The sequence below is a fragment of the Fusarium proliferatum genome (assembly GCF_900067095.1).
Source record: "Fusarium proliferatum ET1 genome assembly, contig: FPRO_scaffold011, whole genome shotgun sequence".
Lineage (NCBI taxonomy): Eukaryota > Fungi > Ascomycota > Sordariomycetes > Hypocreales > Nectriaceae > Fusarium > Fusarium proliferatum.
Window position 1 is genome coordinate 949,302 of NW_022194800.1, and position 21,763 is coordinate 971,064.

General features: G+C 49.2%; 6 protein-coding genes across 6 annotated transcripts; 3 read left to right on the top strand and 3 right to left on the bottom strand.

The window, feature by feature from the left end:
* Positions 1-114: 114 nt before the first annotated feature.
* FPRO_08504 (uncharacterized protein) lies at positions 115-3,210 on the bottom strand (the record flags this gene model as incomplete). The annotated part of the gene is made up of 4 exons (XM_031222179.1): positions 115-987; positions 1,040-1,424; positions 1,485-2,862; positions 2,961-3,210. 4 exons carry the CDS (start codon positions 3,208-3,210, stop codon positions 115-117), a joined length of 2,886 nt encoding a protein of 961 aa, XP_031087664.1.
* Positions 3,211-8,360: 5,150 nt separating this feature from the next.
* Positions 8,361-9,995, top strand: FPRO_08505 (uncharacterized protein; the record flags this gene model as incomplete). The annotated part of the gene is made up of 5 exons (XM_031222180.1): positions 8,361-8,430; positions 8,515-8,559; positions 8,618-8,898; positions 8,951-9,712; positions 9,762-9,995. 5 exons carry the CDS (start codon positions 8,361-8,363, stop codon positions 9,993-9,995), a joined length of 1,392 nt encoding a protein of 463 aa, XP_031087665.1.
* A 328-nt stretch (positions 9,996-10,323) lies between these two features.
* FPRO_08506 (uncharacterized protein) lies at positions 10,324-11,414 on the bottom strand (the record flags this gene model as incomplete). The annotated part of the gene is made up of 2 exons (XM_031222182.1): positions 10,324-10,647; positions 10,698-11,414. 2 exons carry the CDS (start codon positions 11,412-11,414, stop codon positions 10,324-10,326), a joined length of 1,041 nt encoding a protein of 346 aa, XP_031087666.1.
* Positions 11,415-11,740: 326 nt separating this feature from the next.
* FPRO_08507 (uncharacterized protein) lies at positions 11,741-12,497 on the top strand (the record flags this gene model as incomplete). Its single annotated transcript, XM_031222183.1, has 2 exons — positions 11,741-11,826; positions 11,891-12,497. 2 exons carry the CDS (start codon positions 11,741-11,743, stop codon positions 12,495-12,497), a joined length of 693 nt encoding a protein of 230 aa, XP_031087667.1.
* A 193-nt stretch (positions 12,498-12,690) lies between these two features.
* Positions 12,691-13,082, bottom strand: FPRO_08508 (uncharacterized protein; the record flags this gene model as incomplete). The annotated part of the gene is made up of 4 exons (XM_031222184.1): positions 12,691-12,744; positions 12,797-12,912; positions 12,981-13,016; positions 13,070-13,082. 4 exons carry the CDS (start codon positions 13,080-13,082, stop codon positions 12,691-12,693), a joined length of 219 nt encoding a protein of 72 aa, XP_031087668.1.
* Positions 13,083-14,098: 1,016 nt separating this feature from the next.
* On the top strand, positions 14,099-21,208 carry FPRO_08509 (putative splicing factor PRP8 (U5 snRNP); the record flags this gene model as incomplete). Its single annotated transcript, XM_031222185.1, has 1 exon — positions 14,099-21,208. One exon carries the CDS (start codon positions 14,099-14,101, stop codon positions 21,206-21,208), a length of 7,110 nt encoding a protein of 2,369 aa, XP_031087669.1.
* Between the last annotated feature and the right edge of the window lie 555 nt (positions 21,209-21,763).

A 21,763-nucleotide genomic window follows, 5' to 3' on the forward strand; every position in this document is an offset into this window, starting at 1 on the left:
CCAAATCAAAATCGCTCTTCCCATGAAATAAAAATCAAGATCAAAATCACTAGCCGACGCCTCGCGCGCTTGCCGTCCTCCCGTATCATGAGTGGGTATCAAATGTAGCGACCGTTACATTCCTTGGAATCCTCCTCTTCCAGAGCCAAAGAAGCCTCCCCAATCCGCCTGCATGCCCTGTTCCGTAAACATTTGTTGTATTTGCCTTTCTTGATGCCGTTGTGCGTGCGCTCGTCGGTTTGACATGGCGTGCCCTTGGTGAATCGCGTGCGTTTGTGACACTGGTCGCCGTTGTTGCATCATCGGTTGACCGGGCTGCATTCCCATTATGGCTGATGGACTGGCGAACATCGGTTGGTGGCTCGGTGCACTCATCATGGGCTGGCCCTGCTGGTGCATCATGTAGGGCGGTGGTTGTCCAAAGATCTGACTTTCCACGTCGTCGAAAGTTCCAGTCAAGAAGAGTTGCATATCTTGATTTTGGTCTCCCATGGTGGTGGGTTGATCTGTCTTGCCCGGGAATCCCAATTCCATCATAGGTTGGTTTGGATAGGCAAAAGGATCCTCAGACGGGAACATGAGCGAGTCCAGTTTGTTGACAGGGTTGTGCATACCCATTTGCTGTCCTGCGTAGGGGTAGCGCTGAGTACTTGTCGCTGCGCTGCTGGTCGACTCTGGGGTGCTTCGCTGCAAATCGGGAGACATGAAATCACCGAAGTTGGCTGAGAAAGTGTTATCTTGGAAGGCTGTCATGCCTCCTCCGGGCAGATCCATTGTTCCTTGGGACAAAGTTGTAGGATACGAGCTTGTTGACATCTGGCTAGCACGAGTGAAGTCTGTCGTTCCTATTGAGGACATGCTTGCGGGAATTGGAGTATGATGAGATGAAACAGAGGAAGGCCGTCCTGTAGGGGCAGGTCTCTTCTTTGAAGGCGCTTGTCGTATCGCTCCAGCATCCAATTGCTCTGGTAATTGATCAAATAGAGCCTGTTTCAATAATGTCAGTAAAGATTACTAGAGTTCGAATGTAGAGCCATACCTTGAGGGCACCGGTAACTCGCTCAGCCGACATGCTCTTCTCCGCCAGGGCTGCAATCATTTGTCTACCAGCTCGAGCATCTGCTAGAACCTCACCAGAACCGGGTTTCTCGGGGTTTTCTGTAGCATAGAACACAAGTGACAGGACGGCAAAGAACTCAGTGTACAACATGAACCAGTACGGTCCACTGAGAACCCGCTGTTTGCGGATTTCCAATCCAATGTGCACAATGTTACGAGAGACGCTGATGGCTGCGGCTGCACAAGCATATGATAGCTCATCGACCTTGCTTCCTTGACTCAGACGAGGAGAGACGTAGTGCAAGAATGGTCGGTACAGCACAAGTTGAACATGTGCATAGGCAAATCTTAACAAATGACGGATTCTGTCACCTTGGTTAGTAATGCTCTTACAACATCTTCAAATACTTCATTGCCGCACTTACCGAACCGTCTCAATTGGCCCCTCACCGCTTGGGCGCCAATGCTGGGGTAGCCTTTCAAACCAAGAATGAAGCTCAGCTTCTATTTCCTTGATACGGCCATAACTAATTAGATAGGTAGAGGCAGGTTTGTTGTCTTTTGCAGCGGTCTGGCCCAATCCCTTCGTTGGATAGACGTATTTCGTGACCTTTGCTAAGATTTCCATGAGTTCTGAATGGGCGTTGAACGCTTGGAAAAAAGATGGTGATCCAGGCGGTGGTCGTAAAATGCCGGTGTGTGTGATAAATTCGTCATCAACTTCCAAGGGGAATGGCTGATCGATATCGTCCACGTTGAGGAGGAGCGGAAAGCCAAGTAATGTAGAGACGTAGATATCCATTTGTCGAACCACGTAGAATACGCGTTTTCTGACTTCCTGCTCAATCGGATCGATTTTCTCGTGCTGCAAGTGTCGATGAAGGCCTATTCGGAGTGACGAGCGCAGTGCAATACCAACGAAGGAATAGCAGCTGCTGAGATTCGAGGTGGCTTGGAGGAAAAGAATAATGAATAGAAGAGCTTGTAGTGAAATGAGGTCGCGACAATCGGTCACATCGTGTAATACAGATCGCGCAGCATTGTAATATTTGAGGCCCTCTTCCGTCGCATCTTGATAGGGCATGCTTCCTGGGTCATTATCGTCGAGATTGTTGTACATACACCCAAGAGACATGACGGAGAATAATAGTCCAAGATATTGCGTTTCGTCCTTGGTTAGATTGTCCAGTGGTCGTTCGTAGATCTTGTCCATTTGCTCGTAGAAAGTGGGAACGTGAAGGATTCGAACGAGACATGTCGCGCAGCTAAGGGAATAATAACACAGCTTCCGGGCAACATCCTTTGGCGGGAGCTCTGGGTAGCTTGGAGCTGCTGAGAAGGGTGTTCCGACTGAAGATAATGAGGGGGACTCCAGACCAGCCGGTCGTTCGGCACGAGGCAGAAACGGAGCTTTTGAGGACGAACCAAGCATTCCTCGGAAATGATCCTTCATACGTTTCAAGAACACAGCGCCTGAGGAGTTACCGTGAAATTCCAAACTTCCCTTCTCGTCGATATCAAGTTGACCAACGGAGTCGATCATCGAGGTCAGATGGGCTTCATTCTGCTCAGGCTGGGGTGGTGGTGGAGGAGGCTGTCGAGCCTTGGAGGCTTGGGCACGAGCATTTTCGCGATTGCGGAATTCTTGCTGAATTGCTGGATCAAGATTCGGGTCGGCCAGGTCGACATCGGGCATAAATTTGTGAAGTAGAGACTCGGCGCGTTGCAGTCGACTTTCCAGGGCTTCGATGTACTGTGGGGCCGGATTTCTTCTCCTGTTTGAAGGTTTATCGTACGTGCATTCTGCATGTAACGGTCAGCCACCGTGCCGATTTCCAGTATGAGGGTTAAAGTGTATGAGAACAAGCGATTGAGTGATAAATTAGATAGAAGCCGCGTACCATAACTATAGACGGAGCAGTGCGTGCATGGTTGCTTGCCGTCACACTTAATCTTCTTCCGTCGACATTCATCGCATGCGCGCGTTACTCGTCGTCGCTTCTGAATCGGTTGGGATGACGCGCCGGGTTGTGGGTTGCCGTCTTCGTCAAGATCGTTGTCGGACTTGATGCTCGCTGATGGCGACGGAGCGTCATCGTGCCAGTCGTGAGCCGACTGGCCAGCTTCGTTGTCACCGACGTCCGGAGGCATGTCGAACTTGGTTGAATTAGCAAAGGACTATGGAGTTAACTGCTCGACATTGGTGACTTGAGGGGATAAGGCGATCGGGGTATGAAATTTGGAGGGTCTTGGCAAAGGCTAGGGCCCCATCGCCGATTGAACTCGCAGATGGGATGGTTTCCTTGTAAGGATACAGGGCAACGGACAATGTTGATGCGAATGCCAGGTAGAGAAGAGGAGGTGAGTTCGGGGGCACAACGCTGAGGCGCCAAGGAGCAACGAGGGGAGCCGAGGGGCGGGTGATTGATGTTGCAGGTTTTCACTCACCAGTTAATAGGCCTCTTGGCCACGATGAAAAGGGAATAACGAGCTAGGTATTATGATGAGAGAAAAAGAAGAAGGGAAATGTCGTCGTCGTTGTCGCCGCCGCCGTGCGGCAGAACTGGGAATTGATTGAAGCGGGCAGTCAAGAATAGTCGAAGAGAGTCAAAGGGACTACAGAGTGAATGAATTGTAGATGCAGGGTCGCAAGCGTAAGTTGTGAGGCAAGTGGTAGCCCATATCCCAATCGCCCCCAAGACTCACGGCCTAGGCCATCAGCGTTCAAGAGAGTTCAGTTTAAGTTCCCGCGCAGAAAGTGGCAGGGTCAAGAATAGAAATAGAAGAGTAAGGTAAGGTAGGTAGGTAGGTATCCAAGACTGAAATGAGTTGGTGGTGATGGGGGAAGCGCCCTGGTAGAGAGAGTCTGAGAGTGAGTGCCCTGGTGCTGGCACTGGTGTTGGGCAATAGACGGGGGATAGCCTGTCGTAGCAAGTACCGCTCCGTAGCGTGCTGCACTGCACTGACTTGACTTGACGGAGCCTAACTGAACTAAAATGGGTATGGCCTGAGCCAGAAGGGACTAAACTGTTCCAAGTCAAAGAGAAAGGGATGAGTGAGGGAAAGCCCAGTTGTAGCGGGCGGGTTTCGCGACCGAGGCGGGTACAGATGATTCGGTTTGGTTTGGCTTGAGCAACAACAGGAGAGTAACAAGCTTAGTACAAGCAACAATACTACAGCAGCGCACAACAACAGGTACTTAGTTAAACGGGGTGAGCGAACGAGAGAGGGCAGAACAACGAAAGAGTGGAGGTGGAGATGCAGAGACGGTAACTCGAACGGGCTCTCCAAAAGGACCTGAGTCTCAGTCCAGTCTGAGTCTGAGCCTGCCCGAGCCTGGGCTGGTCTTTTGGGGCTTTGGATCGGGGTCCTTCCATGGGCGGAGCCAACTACTACGGTACTTGATACCGTATTATCAGCACGGTACAGTCTGGTACCTCGGGCTTTCGCGCTCATGTCTCAATCTTAGGTGACTAGGGACTTACCTAGTGAGAGGATGCAGATACGACAGGTGAGGCCACCTTTGAGGGTAATATTCAGGTCTCCAAAGAGACGGTAGCAGATGCTAAGATTCTACCAAGACCCAGGGCTGGCAAACAAGAGTTGCCAAAGGGATGATGAGACACAAAGGCTAGGAAATTCTAATGCCAAGCAATACCAAGGCACAAAACATGTCGAGCCAAGAGTTGAAGCCAAGTAAAATCAAACGCCAGTGGATGAATGAGTGGCATGGCTAGCATGGGCACCTGAGGGAGCAGCCCAGCACGAGACGCGCAATGTCATTTCGCCGGACCTCCAATGGCCCAAGAATGACTGTCGCTGTGAAACCGCTGCGCTCTAAGCGATCAGTATGAAAAGGAAGAACGGCAATTGGAGAGATTGCGGACGCGTCAAGAGACTGAAAGCTTGATGTTTTGAATGCGACGTAGAGCAAGGGATAATTGAGTTAAGGTTGCGGGTGTAACAGCCGTGAAATAACCCGTACAGTTAGGCCAGCCAAGAAACAGAAAGCAAGAGAGGTTATTCAGCCATTTCAAAATTTAAAAATACGAATATTAATCTCAGTCGCCATCAACTCACGATGTCGGGTTGAGGAACCTCATTTTGGTGCATCACACATTGCGGCGTTGCGCAATTCTTTCAAGGGGAAATGACCGAGACGGAAGGGTTCAAGGAAAAGACGGTTTCTGAGATGTCACACTGTCCTCTAAAAGTCCTTTTGTTACTGCAGGGGGGATCGTCCTTCAAGTTTACCAGGGCAGGGAGGTGAGGTGACTTTGGATCCAGCGTATACCTTTTAGACAGGTACCAGTTTTTTGAGTTGCTCATTATCACTGACTTACAAAAGAACCCCCCTCGTCTTGAGATAACTACAGTATCTCCATATCTCCATGCCTCGTGTGTTGTTCTGTTTTGTGTTGTGCTGTGCCGTGCTGTGGGCTTCCTTGAGAAACCACGCGCGCAACGTCAATAGTGTCCCATTGCGTCGGTGAAGACTTACAGATGTCGTTGATGGTGCTTGACTACTTACCCAGATTCTCTAGAGACTATCACTTGGCGCATTGCCCAGGTGAGTCAGGTACATGCCCCCAAATAGACTATCATCTCGTAAAACGCGTCGGTGGCTGGTCTACCAGGGCTTTTCTTCGACAATGCTTCTTCTCATCAAACAAGAAGGGATTGGAAACACGAATAACACATTGCAGTACCAACTCGTGCGCAACTACAGCGGGATCACGGCTATGACGGGACGGCGACCTCTAGAAAAGAGAAGCCATCTCCACTACTCAGGGCCCTGCCAGTGGACGGATACATCCATCAACCCCAAAGCCGCGCGGCCGCAAAATAAACTCGCAGTCAGTCTCAGGGACAAACCCCCTTTGCATTTTGGGACCAACCGGCCGCTCAGCGCCGTCGTATGCACAAGCACAAGCTGTTGCACCGGCGGATTCAAGATGGCCAGCGAGTCTTTTCTTTAATGGATGCCGTTAATTGAAGCATTGAAATGAGACCGATACAACTTTCAGGGACTGCGGGCTGCTGGCTGCTGTGGACAACCACTACGCCATTGATTACGCTCTGGTACTGTACCGTTCCAACGCCTCGAGTCGCGAGTACCGGTACCCAGAAGTAATTTTAAGCACCCGCTAATTGGGGGTCGAAGACACTCACTAACTACCTAGGGGCAATGAATGAACCGCCCAAAAACGCAAAACGCTCTGGACCAACCTTGTCGTCAGCTAGATCGCATCCAATCCAATCCACTCTGACGAGACTTGCATGGCCTAGCCCGGGCAGGCTTGTGAGTGGCTGCCCTAGGCAAACCTAAGCCTCAGCGGCATAAACTTGTGGGGATTGATCTTGTTTCCGTGTTATCTGCGCTGGTCAAGCCGTGGCAAGAGTCTCTGGGGGAGAGGCCAAGAGGGTCTCGGAATCGCGAGATAAAGCCTTTGAAGATGGTGTTGACGACAGGAACCAAACGTCATTGCTTGTATCTTGTTTGGGGGTCGATTGACAGCGTTGAAGTTTGCGTGTTGATCAATGAAAATCAGAGTCAACTCTATTCGCAACAGCAGTAGACCGCTCCAACTTTGTTCATACCTTATTGAGAGTCTAGTCTAATGCACCGGCTGAAGTGTGACCCAGGCTGCAGCAACGGAGACAAGCATAAGATAAACCAAACACTAATAGAGGTGCTTTAATCCGTAGCGTTTACGATAAGAAGCAGGGTCCAAAATCAAAATGGTCAGATGCAGAGCGAGTGTTGGTTCTGTCTTGGTAGGTATGTACAGTACCTCCAGTACAAATTGATATTGACTGGATTTAGAAACCACCATTGCATCGGCTCCGGGAGTCACGGAAGCTGACGGACGGGATGATCCCCATTCATGTGGCTTCTGGCCCGCCACGCATGAGAACAAGGCGCCACATGCATGTTGGGTAGTGACCATTATGCAATGTGATTCGAATCCTCTTCACGTACCCGAGAATCGAATTGGGAAGATGATCACGACGACCAGATGAAGAATCTGTGCGTTAGACATGACATCACCCAACTAAAACGAACTTGACACAGAATGTATGGAGATGGATGTATGGATCCTAACCTCAATCTCCGGCTCTCATCCGGGTTTCCTCCGTGCCCTGTCCTGCCTGGGCTCTAGCTCTAAACGGCGCAGCCGAATCAGACAGCACGCCCTCTCGCGTCTTCGCGGTTCTGATTCACTTCAGCTTCGTGGTCTATTGGTGGAAAAGGTGCCGGTGGTTCTATATCGCTCTATGGACCCATCGCTAAGCCGGAATTGTCGTGGCTCTTTGGTCCAAAAATATGCATCTCCTTCGGCCGATAAAGTCGGGTCAGAGAGCGATGAAAATTGTCTGCCGTAGATTTGTGTTGCGACAAGTCTTGGCATTGGTCTTGGCGTTCAAGCTTTGTTTTGACCTCGTCTACAAAGTTTCAATCAAACTTGATCAGGCCTTGCTTGAACCTAATAAACAACGTCTGTTTTTCCAGAAACATCAACTCCTGGACAAAACCAACCTAACTCAACTATAATTGAATAGAGTTAACATGTCCGGAACTAGCATTACCCTGCCAGTCACAGTATCTGCAGCCATGTTCCAGCACATTGTCTAGATTCTCTGATAATTCAGGGTCTGTTGATCGTCGTAACGTTAACTCAATGGTGAAAAGGGCTCACATTGTTCGCAACTAGGCAGGTAGTTATTTCTTGCCCGGGCCTGAATGTCGTATTCACTTTGTCCTCGTGGAGGAGCGGAAATGCTGCATTGGGACACCCATCCATGTGCTCAGCTTCAGAATATTGCTGATGTGCCAACATGCATCTGTGCCTCTGCCATGGCAAGAGAAAACTGTACGTAAAGTCCCCAGTTGAAAGTTACATGATACGTATTAATTGCCAGGAAAAGTCGCAGAACGTCATCACCAAGTCCTGAGTCAAACCTAGGGCTAGCCTTGCTGTAGTCAGAAAAGCTTCTTTTTAATCGTCAGCACTCAGCACCCCAGATGTGATGCTGAGTGTCGTGGGAGACTCGGGACCGAATCGGCTTCCCACACCCAAATCCTCACCTTGGCTCACCGAAATTGACCCATGCTGTCCCGGTCTGGGTCGCCCCTCACCGAGCCTCCCCCACCTTGTCTTACCCCACTGTAGCCTAGCCTAGCAGCAACTGATTGCTATCCACCAAACTACATGTCAAGTTACAGATAGCTCTTTGTAACCATCCCTCATTGTTTAATAGGTGTGTCTGGGTGTGTGTGAGCTATGCGCAGCTTTGAAATGTCCGAATCAAGTCCCTTGGCGGCTTACTTTGCCCACATGAGAAACTCGGGTGGCATCATTGTCCAAGGTTCGTTGAGCTGCTGTCGTCGGCAAAGCCGTGAACATGGGCTTGAACATGCGATTAGAATCATGTGCTGACTTGCATTTTCAGAACAACCAAAGCTCGACCTCGATCTCTATATTCAGAATTACACCGGTCAGTCAATTTGATCCCACTGGTGCCCTCTCGATGTGCCCGCTGACAGCTCATCTAGGGCGAACAAAAATCGATCGCCTCATCCACATCGGAAAGTCCTCCGTATCACTTTGTGTCGACGCGCTCAAGACTGCTATCGCTGAGATCAAGAAAGGCTCAGATGTGGCCCTATACATCGACGCTTGGGGCTGCATTCGCCTTGCCGCTCCTGACGAACCCGACGCCCAGAAAGATCAAGCATGGATCGATAGAGTCGAGCGCGAGAACAAGACGGAAGCTGCACGGCTCGAAACCCAGCTTAAGCAATACAAACACAATTTGATCAAAGAGAGCATTCGAGTGCGTGAAAATCTCAAACCTCTGTGAAAATACAACCTTCTAACTATATTAGATGGGAAACGAAGACTTGGGTTTGCATTTTGAAAAGACAGGATATTTAGAGGCAGCAGCCGAGGCGTACACCCGCATGCGCCAGGACGTAACCACCACCAAACACATTATCGATTGCGGCGTCCACCTCGTGAACGTCTACATCGCTAGACGAGACTGGACCATGGTTCTGAACAATCTGGGTAAAATCGTCGGTGTTCAGAGTGGTGAGGAGGAACGTTTATATCAGCCATACACAAAGCTTGTCTCCGGTATTGCGCTCCTTGGTCTCAAGCACTACAAGGATGCAGCCAACAACTTTCTCCAAGTCGACTTCACCATACCGCCGGCGCAATACAACCACATCGCTAGCCCAAACGACATTGCCGTTTACGGAGGTCTCCTTGCCCTGGCGACTATGGATAGACAGGAACTTCAAAGTCGAGTCTTGGACAACCAGTCGTTCCGCTCGTTCCTAGAACACGAGTCGCACGTTCGCAAGGCCATCAGTCTTTTTGTCAATGGTAGATACTCAAGCTGTCTTGCTATTCTCGAGTCCATTCGAAACGACTGTCTCCTAGACATCTACCTACAGCGCCACGTTCTATCTCTCTACTCACAGATCCGACGAAAATGCATTGTCCAGTACTTCATACCATTCTCATGTGTTACCCTTGAGAGCTTGAACCAAGCATTTGCACAAGATGGAGAGTCAGTTGAGATGGAGCTCGTATCTATGATCCGCGAAGGAATACTCAAGGCCCGTCTAGATATCAAGGAACAGGTAGGCAACTCTTTCTTTTACCACTTGGCCACTTACTGATTCTGTATAGTTGCTCATTGCAGACCAACCCAACCCGAGACTTGATATGCAGAAGCAGGCACTTGAGGTAGCTACCAAGTACGAGGAGGAGGCCAAGGAGAGACTCCGTCGCATCAGCCTCATTGCCGCTGGTCTTGAGGCTGCAGGAAGGGCAAAGGGACCCGGCCTTGGTGGTCGTGGAATAGATGAGCAGTGGTACGGTGAGGGTAGCGCACCGGGACAACCAGGCGCCGTCGAGGCCTAGAAATTTCGGTGTATAATGGTAAAAGATTGTCCGCCTTGGCCCTTGTCAACTGACCCAGTGAAGGAGCAGGGCGAGCGAGCTAGGCATCACAACCTTAACCAAGGGACTGCATATCGCATTACAACCCAGGCGTTAGGAATTCCTAATCACGGTTATCTACTAACGGGTATGGAACTACACTACGGTAGATTAGATGAGGCGTCAGGAGCATTCTTCGAAATCAATCATTCTATCTAATGCTGTTTTTGTGCATGTGTTTCAATTGTTCCTATTCAAGGGGGGTATCATTATTAAGTTCGAGCCCTTGCCTCCGGCTACATACTATTCTTTAGCCCATCAGCTGTCGCAAGTCTGTGGGCGGCCATCGAACTTGCGCAAAGGTCAGGCAGCGTTTGATGCTCTGAAGGTACTTGCGGGTAACCTCATCTCCCATGACATGGCCCTTCTCTCCATCATGCAGCTTCTCACGAGCGCTACGCTCGTGGATGCCTACCATGGTAACACCAATAGGCCACGCTGCCTTGCCGATACTCAGACGTAGATACCCGTCGTTGGCGTCCACGTAACGACGCTCTTGGAGAGCTTGAACGATTTCTGTAACAGGCTTGAGAATGTCGTCATCGAGTTCACCTTGCTCAAATTTGCGGAATAGCTGCAGATTGTTAGTACGCATCTTGTCTGTGGGCAATAAGGATGACTTACTGGTTTCATGTTCTCTCGCGTTTGTACCATAACATTATATGCCGTTTTACTGGCACTTGTATCCCGCTTCTCAGCCTCCATAGCTCGCTCGTACTCTGTAAGAACCATCGTAAAGTAGCTTGCCAGTTGTCGAAACAGCCACTTCCTGCCTTCCTTATCTTTTGGTAACTCGGTGGTCACCTTCATATCCTTCTCGTCTACGAGTTCTAGCGTTGTCGGAATAGGGCCCTTGGTCATGACTGTCGTCAACTTGCGATATCTTCTCAGTTTCGCAGAGTGATTCTCCCCAAACAATACAGCTGGCTCACCCAGCCCCCTCAACTTTTCAACGAGCTCCTCCTCTGGTATATCCTCGCTGGCATGCACACCATCCTCAACGTCTTCGCTCTTGGCCTTGACCAGCTCTGGCAAACCAAGTCGCTTCCTTCGGGCGCGTTCTTCTTCAGCTTCTTGCTCTTCGCGCCTTTTGCGCATGTCCTCAGCAAGTTTGCGACGCTTCTCCTCGCGGGCGGCGTTCTCGGCGGCGGCATCTTCCTCTCGTTTGCGCTTTGCGGCTGCTTTGGCTTCTCGCTCGGCCTCAAGGGCTTTTTGTTCGGCAAGGTATGCTTCTCTTCTTTGCGCTTCTATTTCTGAACGTTTCAGATACTTCTTTTCCTCGCTACCGGAGCTCTTCTTGCTCTTTGAGAGCTCTTTGTTCATGAGCGCTGCGAAATCCATGGCGTGGATTGGATGGCGTTTTTATCGGCGTGTTGATGTTTCCTATAGGAGCGTTGATCCAATGTTCGAATTGGTCTGTTTTTATATCGGGAGATTGCCAAGATTGCGTTGCTCATCAAAATTTGTTGTCGCAGTCTGTAAGTGGTCAGGTCAGAGTTCACAAATTATTGACGGAGCGCGAAGTCATGATGGTTTCAGCGGATATAGATCGGTTAATTTGGATACTTTAGTGATGCCTCTCATCATTCGTAACTTAAACAACAAAGCCTCACCATAATAACAGAGATTCCCAATTTTTCTTTTTCCCTTCTTGTCAGTCTTATAAAATGTCTTCCTCTCCAGAAAAGTCACTACGCGAAGATACAACACCTTTTTTGCTGCATCTCTTCTATCGTACAGGATCTCTTCACAGGTATACATGACCCCATTCAATATAGATGGCCTTAGATCCCAAGAAGTTAACGTTTTACTTATAGGCCAGATGAATTTGAGTCGCATAGTTTGCCGCCACATATACCTGTGTATACATGGTCAGACTGTACTCTGAATGAGTTGGCTCTGGAACTTGCAGGCGCCAAAAAGTCAGCGTTGCCTTCGCCCTCTGTGGGATGTCGTCTCGTATTCCAGTTGGTATTTCCAAACCTTCGAAACACCGCCGCAGTCACAAATGCTCCCCCCAAATACGGGGTTAAGGACCTCGGCAGCATTGTACTGGGTGGTGGTTCCGTAGCAGACACATCTGGTGACATTTCCATGGATGGCACAACAAGAGGCAGTGACGACAAAACCAAGACACTAAGCGATTGTCGATTTGTAGTTGGCGACTACATCACTTGCGCAATATTACCACCACTCTCGGATGGCTCAGTGGCGCCCGCTTCAAGCGTGCGAAGGGAGCAGGCTTCGGGTCCACGTGAAGTTCGAGGAGGTCGAGATAACGGTTCTGGGCGCAGGAACTCGAGAGGAGGACGGGTTGGCCGGAGGGATGATGTCGGGGGAGATTTTCCTATGGGCGATTGGAGAAGAGGCGAAAGATTACCGGACACCTCTGGTGGGCGATCAAGAGGCAGAGGGAGGTGGTAACAGACATCCAGTGCTTGATTTGATGGCGTCACGTCGATGATACCCATTTTCCATTCAATTCATCAGACATGTCACAATCTCGGCGACCATTCGTTCATTGTTGACCTCGGTTCAATTGAATCACCACCATGGGCTCTATCCCAATCAGGGTGCTTTATATGTACACAACTCAACCCTCCAATGCCTGGCAGGTTTATTTCTCGTAAATGAGGTCGCCCTTTCGCTTCGCTCGGAAATCCCAGAGTCCCTTCACTTGTCAGCATTTCGGTCGTCGTCGCGGTTCCTACTTCTTGACTTACGTCGGTCTTGTAGGCGATGTAGCCCATGATGGCGGGGACCACGGCCACGTAAATGAAGGTGAGCCGGGCAGTTCGGGGCGTCCATCGGAAGTAGTGATGGCGCGTCTTCATCATAGCTATTCACATTGTCAGGATGGGCTCGAGTCGAAAGTGTTGCCGTCGAGGACGGGGAGAAGTCACGCACCGGCATATTTGAGGTAGGCCGGGTCCGGCTTGACATCTGCAGGGCAGTGGTTAGCATAGTTCGGAATTATTGGTATCCATTTGACCTACTGAGGTGCGCCATTTTGATCGACGGTGATCTGTGTCGTGCTAAAGTGGTTTGCGGGACGAATTGGCCGTCGTGATGTTCAGTTGAATGATGATAACCTTGGACGATGATTGTAGCTTTGGTGATTACCTAAGTCAGTGTCTGAATTATGGCTGCTATCATTGGACAGTTCCCATCGGGATGGGGCTACCCTGTATCTTGGCCATATCTCGCATGGTAAACTACGGTCTTCTACAAGTACGACTTATTTCAATTTATAAATGATGCATCTATTTGTTTTAAGCTTTTAGAATTCATAGGTTTAATTCTATGTGTCCATTTCTGCTGGCTGTAACAAACCTGTTGGACGCCACAATCATGGCTCATCTGAATGCGAAAAGCAAAGACGACTTATATATGGGTAACATTCGACAAATCTTCACTCATAGAAATCATCGCATAGGTTATTTTTATGAATGACTTGGTATCGAAGTTGAAGCTGTAGGGTTTTCTGACTTCATAATTTTCGCTATAAACTATAAAACAAGTTGGCCTTCCAACTGGAAGCGATAGTTTGGTCGTTTAAACAGAGATAGCGGCATATACAAATAGACAGAAGAATAGATGTGATTGACTCTGAACAGTAAATACTATTACAGCCCAATGGTAGAATACTAGCTAAAATTGCAAATAAGTTGCAGGCACCATGGATTGTATTCAGTATAAACTTCGATCTTCACACCCAAGGTGCGAGAGTCACGTGAATAGACCCACATTGGAGCGCGTCTCAAGACCATGGCCCAGAATTTATCGTGATGAAGGCAACTTTCTCAAAAGCTCCTTACCATCTACCCCTGGTCGTGCTCGCTCAAAATCTGCGCGACCAGCATCAATTTCATCACCAAGCAACCGCGACAAAGCAGCTACTACTAATATTAATACTGATAGCGCTTTGGAACCGGTAGCGTGACTAATCACGCGCAACGGCGCTCAGCCTAATAGCGACAGCTTCACGATTCATTCCTTTCTCCCCAGCGCATCAAGAAACAATCATGTCGCAGCTTCCTCCGCCTCCTCCCCCAGGGTGGGGACCTCCTCCTCCTCCTCCTCCGCCGTCTTCTTCGCTGCCTCCTCCTCCTTCAACCCCAGCTCCGCCTCCTCCAGGTTTTCGGCCTCCAACAGACACCCAGATGGCTAAATTCGCCCAGAAAAAGAACGAATGGGTGAGGTCGCGCCGAAACCGCTTTGGGGAGAAACGCAAGGGTGGGTTTGTGCAGACTCAAAAGGCTGATATGCCTCCCGAACATCTCCGAAAAATCGTCAAGGATATTGGTGATGTCTCACAGAAGAGATTCACAAACGATAAAAGAAGCTATTTAGGGGCACTGAAGTTCATGCCACACGCAGTTTTGAAGCTCCTCGAGAACATGCCGATGCCCTGGGAATCGGCGCGAGAAGTCAAGGTGCTCTATCATGTAAACGGATGCTTGACTTTGGTCAACGAGATCCCGCGTGTTATCGAGCCTGTCTTCTTTGCGCAGTGGGCTATGATGTGGACATTTATGCGCAAAGAAAAGGCCGACAGACGACTATTTAAGCGTATGCGATTCCCACCTTTCGACGACGAAGAGCCTCCCCTGTCGTGGGCCGAAAATTTGGAGGATGTTGAGCCCCTTGAGCCCATTCAAATGGAGTTGGACGAAGAAGATGACGAGGCCGTATATGAATGGTTCTACGATCACAGACCCCTTCTGGACACACCGCACGTCAACGGCCCAAGCTACAAGGCCTGGAACCTCACACTACCTCAGATGGCGACATTATTCCGTCTGAGTCGACCACTTGTTTCTGATGTCGTTGACAAGAACTACTTCTATCTCTTCGACCTTAAGAGCTTGTTAACAGCCAAGGCTCTCAATGTCGCCCTTCCTGGTGGCCCTCGTTTCGAACCACTGTACAAGGATATCGACCCTAACGACGAAGACTTCGGCGAGTTTAATGCGATTGATCGTATCATTTTCCGAAACCCCATTCGAACCGAGTTCAGGGTCGCCTACCCGTACCTCTATAATTCACTACCAAGAAGCGTTCATTTGTCGTGGCACTCACATCCTCAGGTCGTATTCAATCGTGCGGATGACCCTGATCTTCCGACGTTCCATTTCGATCGTCGCATCAACCCCATCTCGTCGCGAACCGTCGCACCCAAGAATGTGGAGATTTCCCACGAGGACGAGATATTTGGCGCTGGTAACATTGAGGAGTCCGAAGACGATGCCTTTGAGCTGCCTGCTGGAGTCGAGCCGTTCCTTGCCGACGAGGATATCGAGAATGAGAACACATCATCTGCTGTCGAACTTTGGTGGGCACCTTACCCATTTGACCGACGATCCGGACGCATGGTTCGAGCACAAGATGTGCCTCTCGTCAAACAGTGGTACCTCGAGCATCCTCCCTCGGATCGACCTCCAGTCAAGGTCCGAGTCTCGTACCAGAAACTCCTCAAAAATTTTGTATTGAATGAATTGCACAAGAAGAAGCCCAAGGCGCAAAACAAGCAGAACTTGATGCGATCACTCAAGCAAACTAAGTTCTTCCAGCAGACAACCATCGATTGGGTCGAGGCTGGTCTGCAGGTTTGTCGCCAGGGTTTCAACATGCTGAACCTCCTTATCCACCGCAAGAACCTGACGTATCTTCACCTCGATTACAATTTTAATTTGAAGCCTGTCAAGACCTTGACTACCAAGGAGCGAAAGAAGTCACGTTTCGGAAACGCTTTCCATCTCATGCGAGAGATCTTGAGACTTACAAAGCTTATCGTTGATGCCCAAGTTCAGTATAGACTTGGAAACATTGACGCCTTCCAACTTGCAGATGGGATCCTGTACGCCTTCAACCACGTTGGTCAGCTGACGGGCATGTACCGATACAAATACAAGCTGATGCATCAGATTCGAACCTGCAAGGATCTGAAGCATCTTATTTACTATCGGTTCAATTCTGGACCTGTCGGTAAGGGTCCTGGATGTGGTTTCTGGGCTCCCGCTTGGAGGGTCTGGCTTTTCTTCATGCGAGGAATTATTCCTTTGCTTGAGAGATGGTTAGGGAACCTTTTGTCTCGTCAATTTGAGGGTCGACACAGTAAGGGAGTTGCAAAGACCGTCACCAAGCAACGTGTGGAGTCTCATTTCGATTTGGAGCTCCGCGCGTCCGTTATGGCTGATCTTATGGACATGATGCCCGAGGGTATCAAGCAGAACAAGGTCAATACCGTGCTTCAGCATTTGTCCGAGGCCTGGAGATGTTGGAAGAGTAACATCCCCTGGAAGGTTCCAGGCTTGCCTGCACCCATTGAGAACATCATTCTTCGATACGTCAAATCCAAGGCCGATTGGTGGATCTCAGTTGCCCACTACAACCGTGAGCGTATTCGACGCGGAGCTACCGTTGATAAGACTGTCGCCAAGAAGAACGTTGGTCGTTTGACTCGACTTTGGCTCAAGGCTGAGCAAGAACGCCAGCATAACCACATGAAGGATGGCCCTTACGTATCCTCCGAAGAAGCCATTGCCATCTACACAACTACCGTGCATTGGCTTGAGTCTCGCAAGTTCTCTCCTATTCCCTTCCCAAGTGTTTCTTATAAGCACGACACCAAGATCCTCATTCTTGCACTTGAGCGCCTCAGGGAGGCATATTCAGTTAAGGGCCGTCTCAACCAGAGTCAACGAGAGGAATTAGCTTTGATTGAGCAAGCATATGATAGCCCTGGAACCACATTGGAGCGAATCAAGCGATTCTTGCTTACCCAGCGAGCTTTCAAGGAAGTCAACATCGATATGAATGACAACTACAGCACCATCAACCCTGTCTATGATATTGAGCCTATCGAGAAGATTAGCGATGCTTACCTGGATCAATATCTGTGGTATCAAGCAGATCAGCGACACCTTTTCCCTGCCTGGATCAAGCCATCAGATTCCGAGGTCCCGCCTTTGCTTGTTTACAAGTGGGCACAGGGTATCAACAACCTCGACCGTGTATGGCAGACTGAGAACGGTGAATGCAATGTCATGATTGAGACGGAACTATCCAAGGTTTACGAAAAGATGGAGCTCACGCTTCTGAACTCTCTTCTCAGACTGATTATGGACCACAATTTGGCGGATTATATCACAGCCAAGAACAATGTCCAGCTCACCTACAAGGACATGAACCATGTCAACAGTTATGGCATGATCCGTGGCTTACAGTTCTCTGCATTCGTGTTCCAATTCTATGGTCTTGTGCTGGATCTTCTGCTTCTGGGTCCTCAGCGAGCCAGCGAGATTGCTGGACCTCCTCAAAGCCCCAACGACTTCTTGCAGTTCCGCGACCGCGAGACTGAGTCCAGTCATCCTATCCGACTCTATACTCGATATATCGACAAGGTTTGGATCTTCCTCCGATTTACTGCTGAGGAGTCTCGAGACCTCATCCAAAGATTCCTTACCGAACAACCCGACCCTAACTTTGAGAACGTTATCGGATACAAGAGTAAGAAGTGCTGGCCAAGAGATTCTCGCATGCGTCTGATGCGTCATGATGTGAACCTCGGACGAGCTGTCTTCTGGGATATGAAGAACCGTCTGCCCCGATCCGTAACAACGATTGAGTGGGATGAAAGCTTTGTCAGCGTTTACAGTCGTGATAACCCGAACTTGCTCTTCTCTATGTGTGGTTTCGAAGTCCGCATTCTCCCCAAGATTCGCAACCAGAATGAAGAATTCCCGGTAAAGGACAGTGTGTGGTCCCTCGTCGACAACACCACAAAGGAGAGGACGGCGCACGCTTTCCTGCAAGTCACCGAGGAGGATATTCAAAAGTTCAACAATCGTATTCGACAGATTCTCATGTCGTCGGGCTCTACAACTTTCACCAAGATTGCGAACAAGTGGAACACGGCGCTGATTGCACTCTTCACTTATTATCGTGAGGCGGCCGTATCGACCGTCGACCTGCTTGATACGATTGTCAAGTGCGAGACCAAGATCCAAACTCGAGTCAAGATTGGTCTGAACTCCAAGATGCCTTCTCGTTTCCCTCCTGCCGTCTTCTACACCCCCAAGGAGCTTGGTGGTCTTGGTATGATTTCGGGCTCACATATTCTTATTCCTGCCAGTGATAAGCGTTGGTCAAAGCAAACCGACACTGGCGTTACTCATTACAGGGCAGGAATGACCCACGATGAGGAGACCCTCATCCCGAATATTTTCCGATACATCATTCCTTGGGAGGCTGAGTTCATCGACTCTCAACGAGTCTGGACAGAATATTCTCAGAAACGTCTTGAAGCCAATCAACAGAACCGTCGTCTTACTCTCGAGGATCTCGAAGATAGTTGGGACCGCGGTCTTCCTCGAATCAACACCCTGTTCCAAAAGGACCGAAGCACCCTGAGCTTCGATAAGGGTTTCCGAGCTCGAGCTGAATTCAAGATCTATCAATTGATGAAGAATAATCCTTTCTGGTGGACTAGTCAACGTCATGATGGAAAATTGTGGAACCTGAATGCTTATCGTACCGATGTGATCCAGGCATTGGGTGGAGTTGAGACCATCCTTGAACACACCCTTTTCAAGGCAACAGGTTTCCCATCATGGGAAGGCCTCTTCTGGGAAAAGGCGAGCGGTTTTGAAGAATCAATGAAGTTCAAGAAGCTCACAAATGCACAAAGAAGCGGTTTGAATCAAATTCCCAACCGTCGCTTCACTTTGTGGTGGTCACCCACCATCAACCGAGCCAACGTCTATGTGGGTTTCCAGGTCCAGCTTGATTTAACGGGCATTTTCTTGCACGGAAAGATTCCTACTCTGAAGATCTCGCTTATCCAGATCTTCCGAGCTCATTTGTGGCAGAAGATCCATGAGTCTGTTGTTATGGATCTTTGCCAGGTATTCGACCAGGAACTGGAATCTCTCGGCATCGAAACAGTTCAGAAAGAGACTATTCATCCTCGAAAATCTTACAAGATGAACAGTTCATGTGCCGATATCCTTCTTTTCTCTAATCACAAGTGGAATGTGACCAGACCTTCACTTCTTTACGATACCAAGGATGTTATTGAACAGACCACTACCAACAAATTCTGGATTGATGTTCAGCTCCGATATGGCGATTACGACTCACACGATATTGAACGGTACACACGTGCCAAGTATCTCGACTATACGACAGATAGTGCCAGTATTTACCCCTCAGCTACTGGTCTCATGATTGGTATTGATCTTGCCTACAACCTCTACTCTGCTTATGGCATGTACTTTCCCGGTCTCAAGGTTCTTGTGCAGCAGGCTATGGCCAAGATCATGAAGGCCAACCCCGCTTTGTACGTTTTGCGCGAGCGTATCCGAAAGGGTCTACAGCTCTACGCTTCTGAGAGTAACCAGGAGTTCTTGAACTCCCAGAACTACTCGGAGTTGTTTAGCAACCAGACACAGTTGTTTATCGATGACACAAACGTCTACCGTGTCACCATTCACAAGACCTTTGAGGGCAACTTGACAACCAAGCCTATCAACGGTGCTATTTTCATCTTCAACCCAAGAACCGGACAGCTCTTCCTGAAGATCATTCACACTAGTGTCTGGGCTGGACAAAAGCGTCTTGGTCAGCTCGCCAAATGGAAGACAGCCGAAGAAGTCGCTGCTCTGATCCGATCATTGCCTGTGGAAGAACAACCCAAGCAGCTCATTGTGACAAGAAAGGGTCTTTTGGACCCTCTCGAGGTCCACTTGCTTGACTTCCCCAATATTTCTATTCGGGCTTCAGAGCTTCAGCTTCCCTTCCAGGCAGCTATGAAGGTGGAGAAGCTTGGAGACATGATTCTGCGTGCCACTGAACCTCAGATGGTGCTTTTCAACCTGTACGACGAGTGGCTGAAGAGTATTTCATCTTACACTGCCTTCTCTCGTCTTGTTCTTATTCTGCGCGCGCTCCACGTCAACCCCGACAAGACCAAGCTCATCCTCCGACCTGACAAGACTGTCATTACACATGAGCACCACATTTGGCCATCACTGTCAGATGAGGATTGGATCAAGGTTGAAACGCAGCTTCGAGATCTTATCCTGAATGATTACGGCAAGAAGAACAATGTCAATGTCTCCAGTTTGACAACCAGTGAAGTGCGAGACATTATCTTGGGTATGGAAATCTCAGCCCCGTCAATGCAACGTCAACAAGCCGCCGAGATTGAGAAGCAACAACAAGAGCAGGCACAGTTGACGGCTGTGACTACCAAGACCCAGAACGTCCATGGCGAAGAGATCATTGTTACTACAACTTCGCAGTTTGAGCAGCAAACGTTTGCCTCCAAGACCGAATGGCGAACACGAGCTATTGCTACATCCAACTTGCGCACACGAGCAAAGAACATTTACGTCTCGTCGGTCGATAATGATCTTGACGATATCACATACGTCATGCCAAACAACATTCTGAAGCGCTTCATCACCATTGCTGACCTCAGAGTTCAAGTGGCCGGCTACCTGTACGGTTCCTCAGCCCCCGACAACGACCAGGTCAAGGAGATCAAGTGTATTGTCATGATCCCCCAGATTGGCGGCCTCCGCAACGTCCAATTACCCCAGCAACTTCCTCAGAGCGAGTTCCTTGAAGGAATGGAGCCTCTGGGTGTGATCCACACCGTCTCTGGCAGCGAACTACCTTACATGTCTGCCATGGATGTGACAGAACACTCAAAGCTCCTCGATGCGCATAATGAGTGGGACAAGACCAACACGGTCACGGTCTCGGTTGCATTCACACCAGGCAGTGTATCTCTATCGGCGTGGGGCCTTACACCAGCAGGCTACAAGTGGGGAGCTGAGAACAAGGACACACAGAGTGATCAACCTCAAGGATTTACTACAACAATGGGCGAGAAGCGAAAGCTGTTGCTGAGCCCAAGGTTCAGGGGATTCTTCTTGGTACCGGATGATGGCAAGTGGAACTACAGCTTTATGGGTAACGCGTTCGCTGGAATGGAGAAGAGGCCTGTCCACGTCAAGCTGGATACGCCACTCCCGTTCTATAGCGACCAGCACAGACCAGTGCATTTCGTTAACTTTGCGGAACTGGAGGATATTTGGGTGGACCGATCGGATAACTTTGCTTAAAGTAGTGGGTAGACGGGCGTTGTTTTATCAAAGAAGGGAGCATTTCATTTTGTAATCAATTAGTTGACCTGGGCAGACTGGGTGTATTCTTTATGCATGTTGTAAAATAGCTATGGTAAAAATGACAAGATGGAGAGATTGAAGCCGAGATAACGCATCACTTGATTTGATTAGTGACGGGATGATTTCCTGGTATGGATGGTGTTGATGACATTGGCAGAGGATTTGGATACACCATCCTCCTGATGAGCTGAACATACTTACCTTGGGTACTCTAACATGGTCGAAATTTAGGATATGTTATCATAAACCCTAAAATTAGATAAAATTAGACTACATTTATTTCTCGTCATAAAGTCATCTAAATAATGTATGTAGAGTTCTCTTGAGATCTAGATCGCACACTTGCACGGGATCTAGTATAGACAGAAATTGGTTTCCTTTCTTTTTTCTTTTTCTCTCTAGGGGGTGCAAAGTCTAAAAAGAAGTCATCGACATCGACCAGCAAAGATGCATGCGGATGTAGATGACGGATGACGGATGGCGACAGGGGTT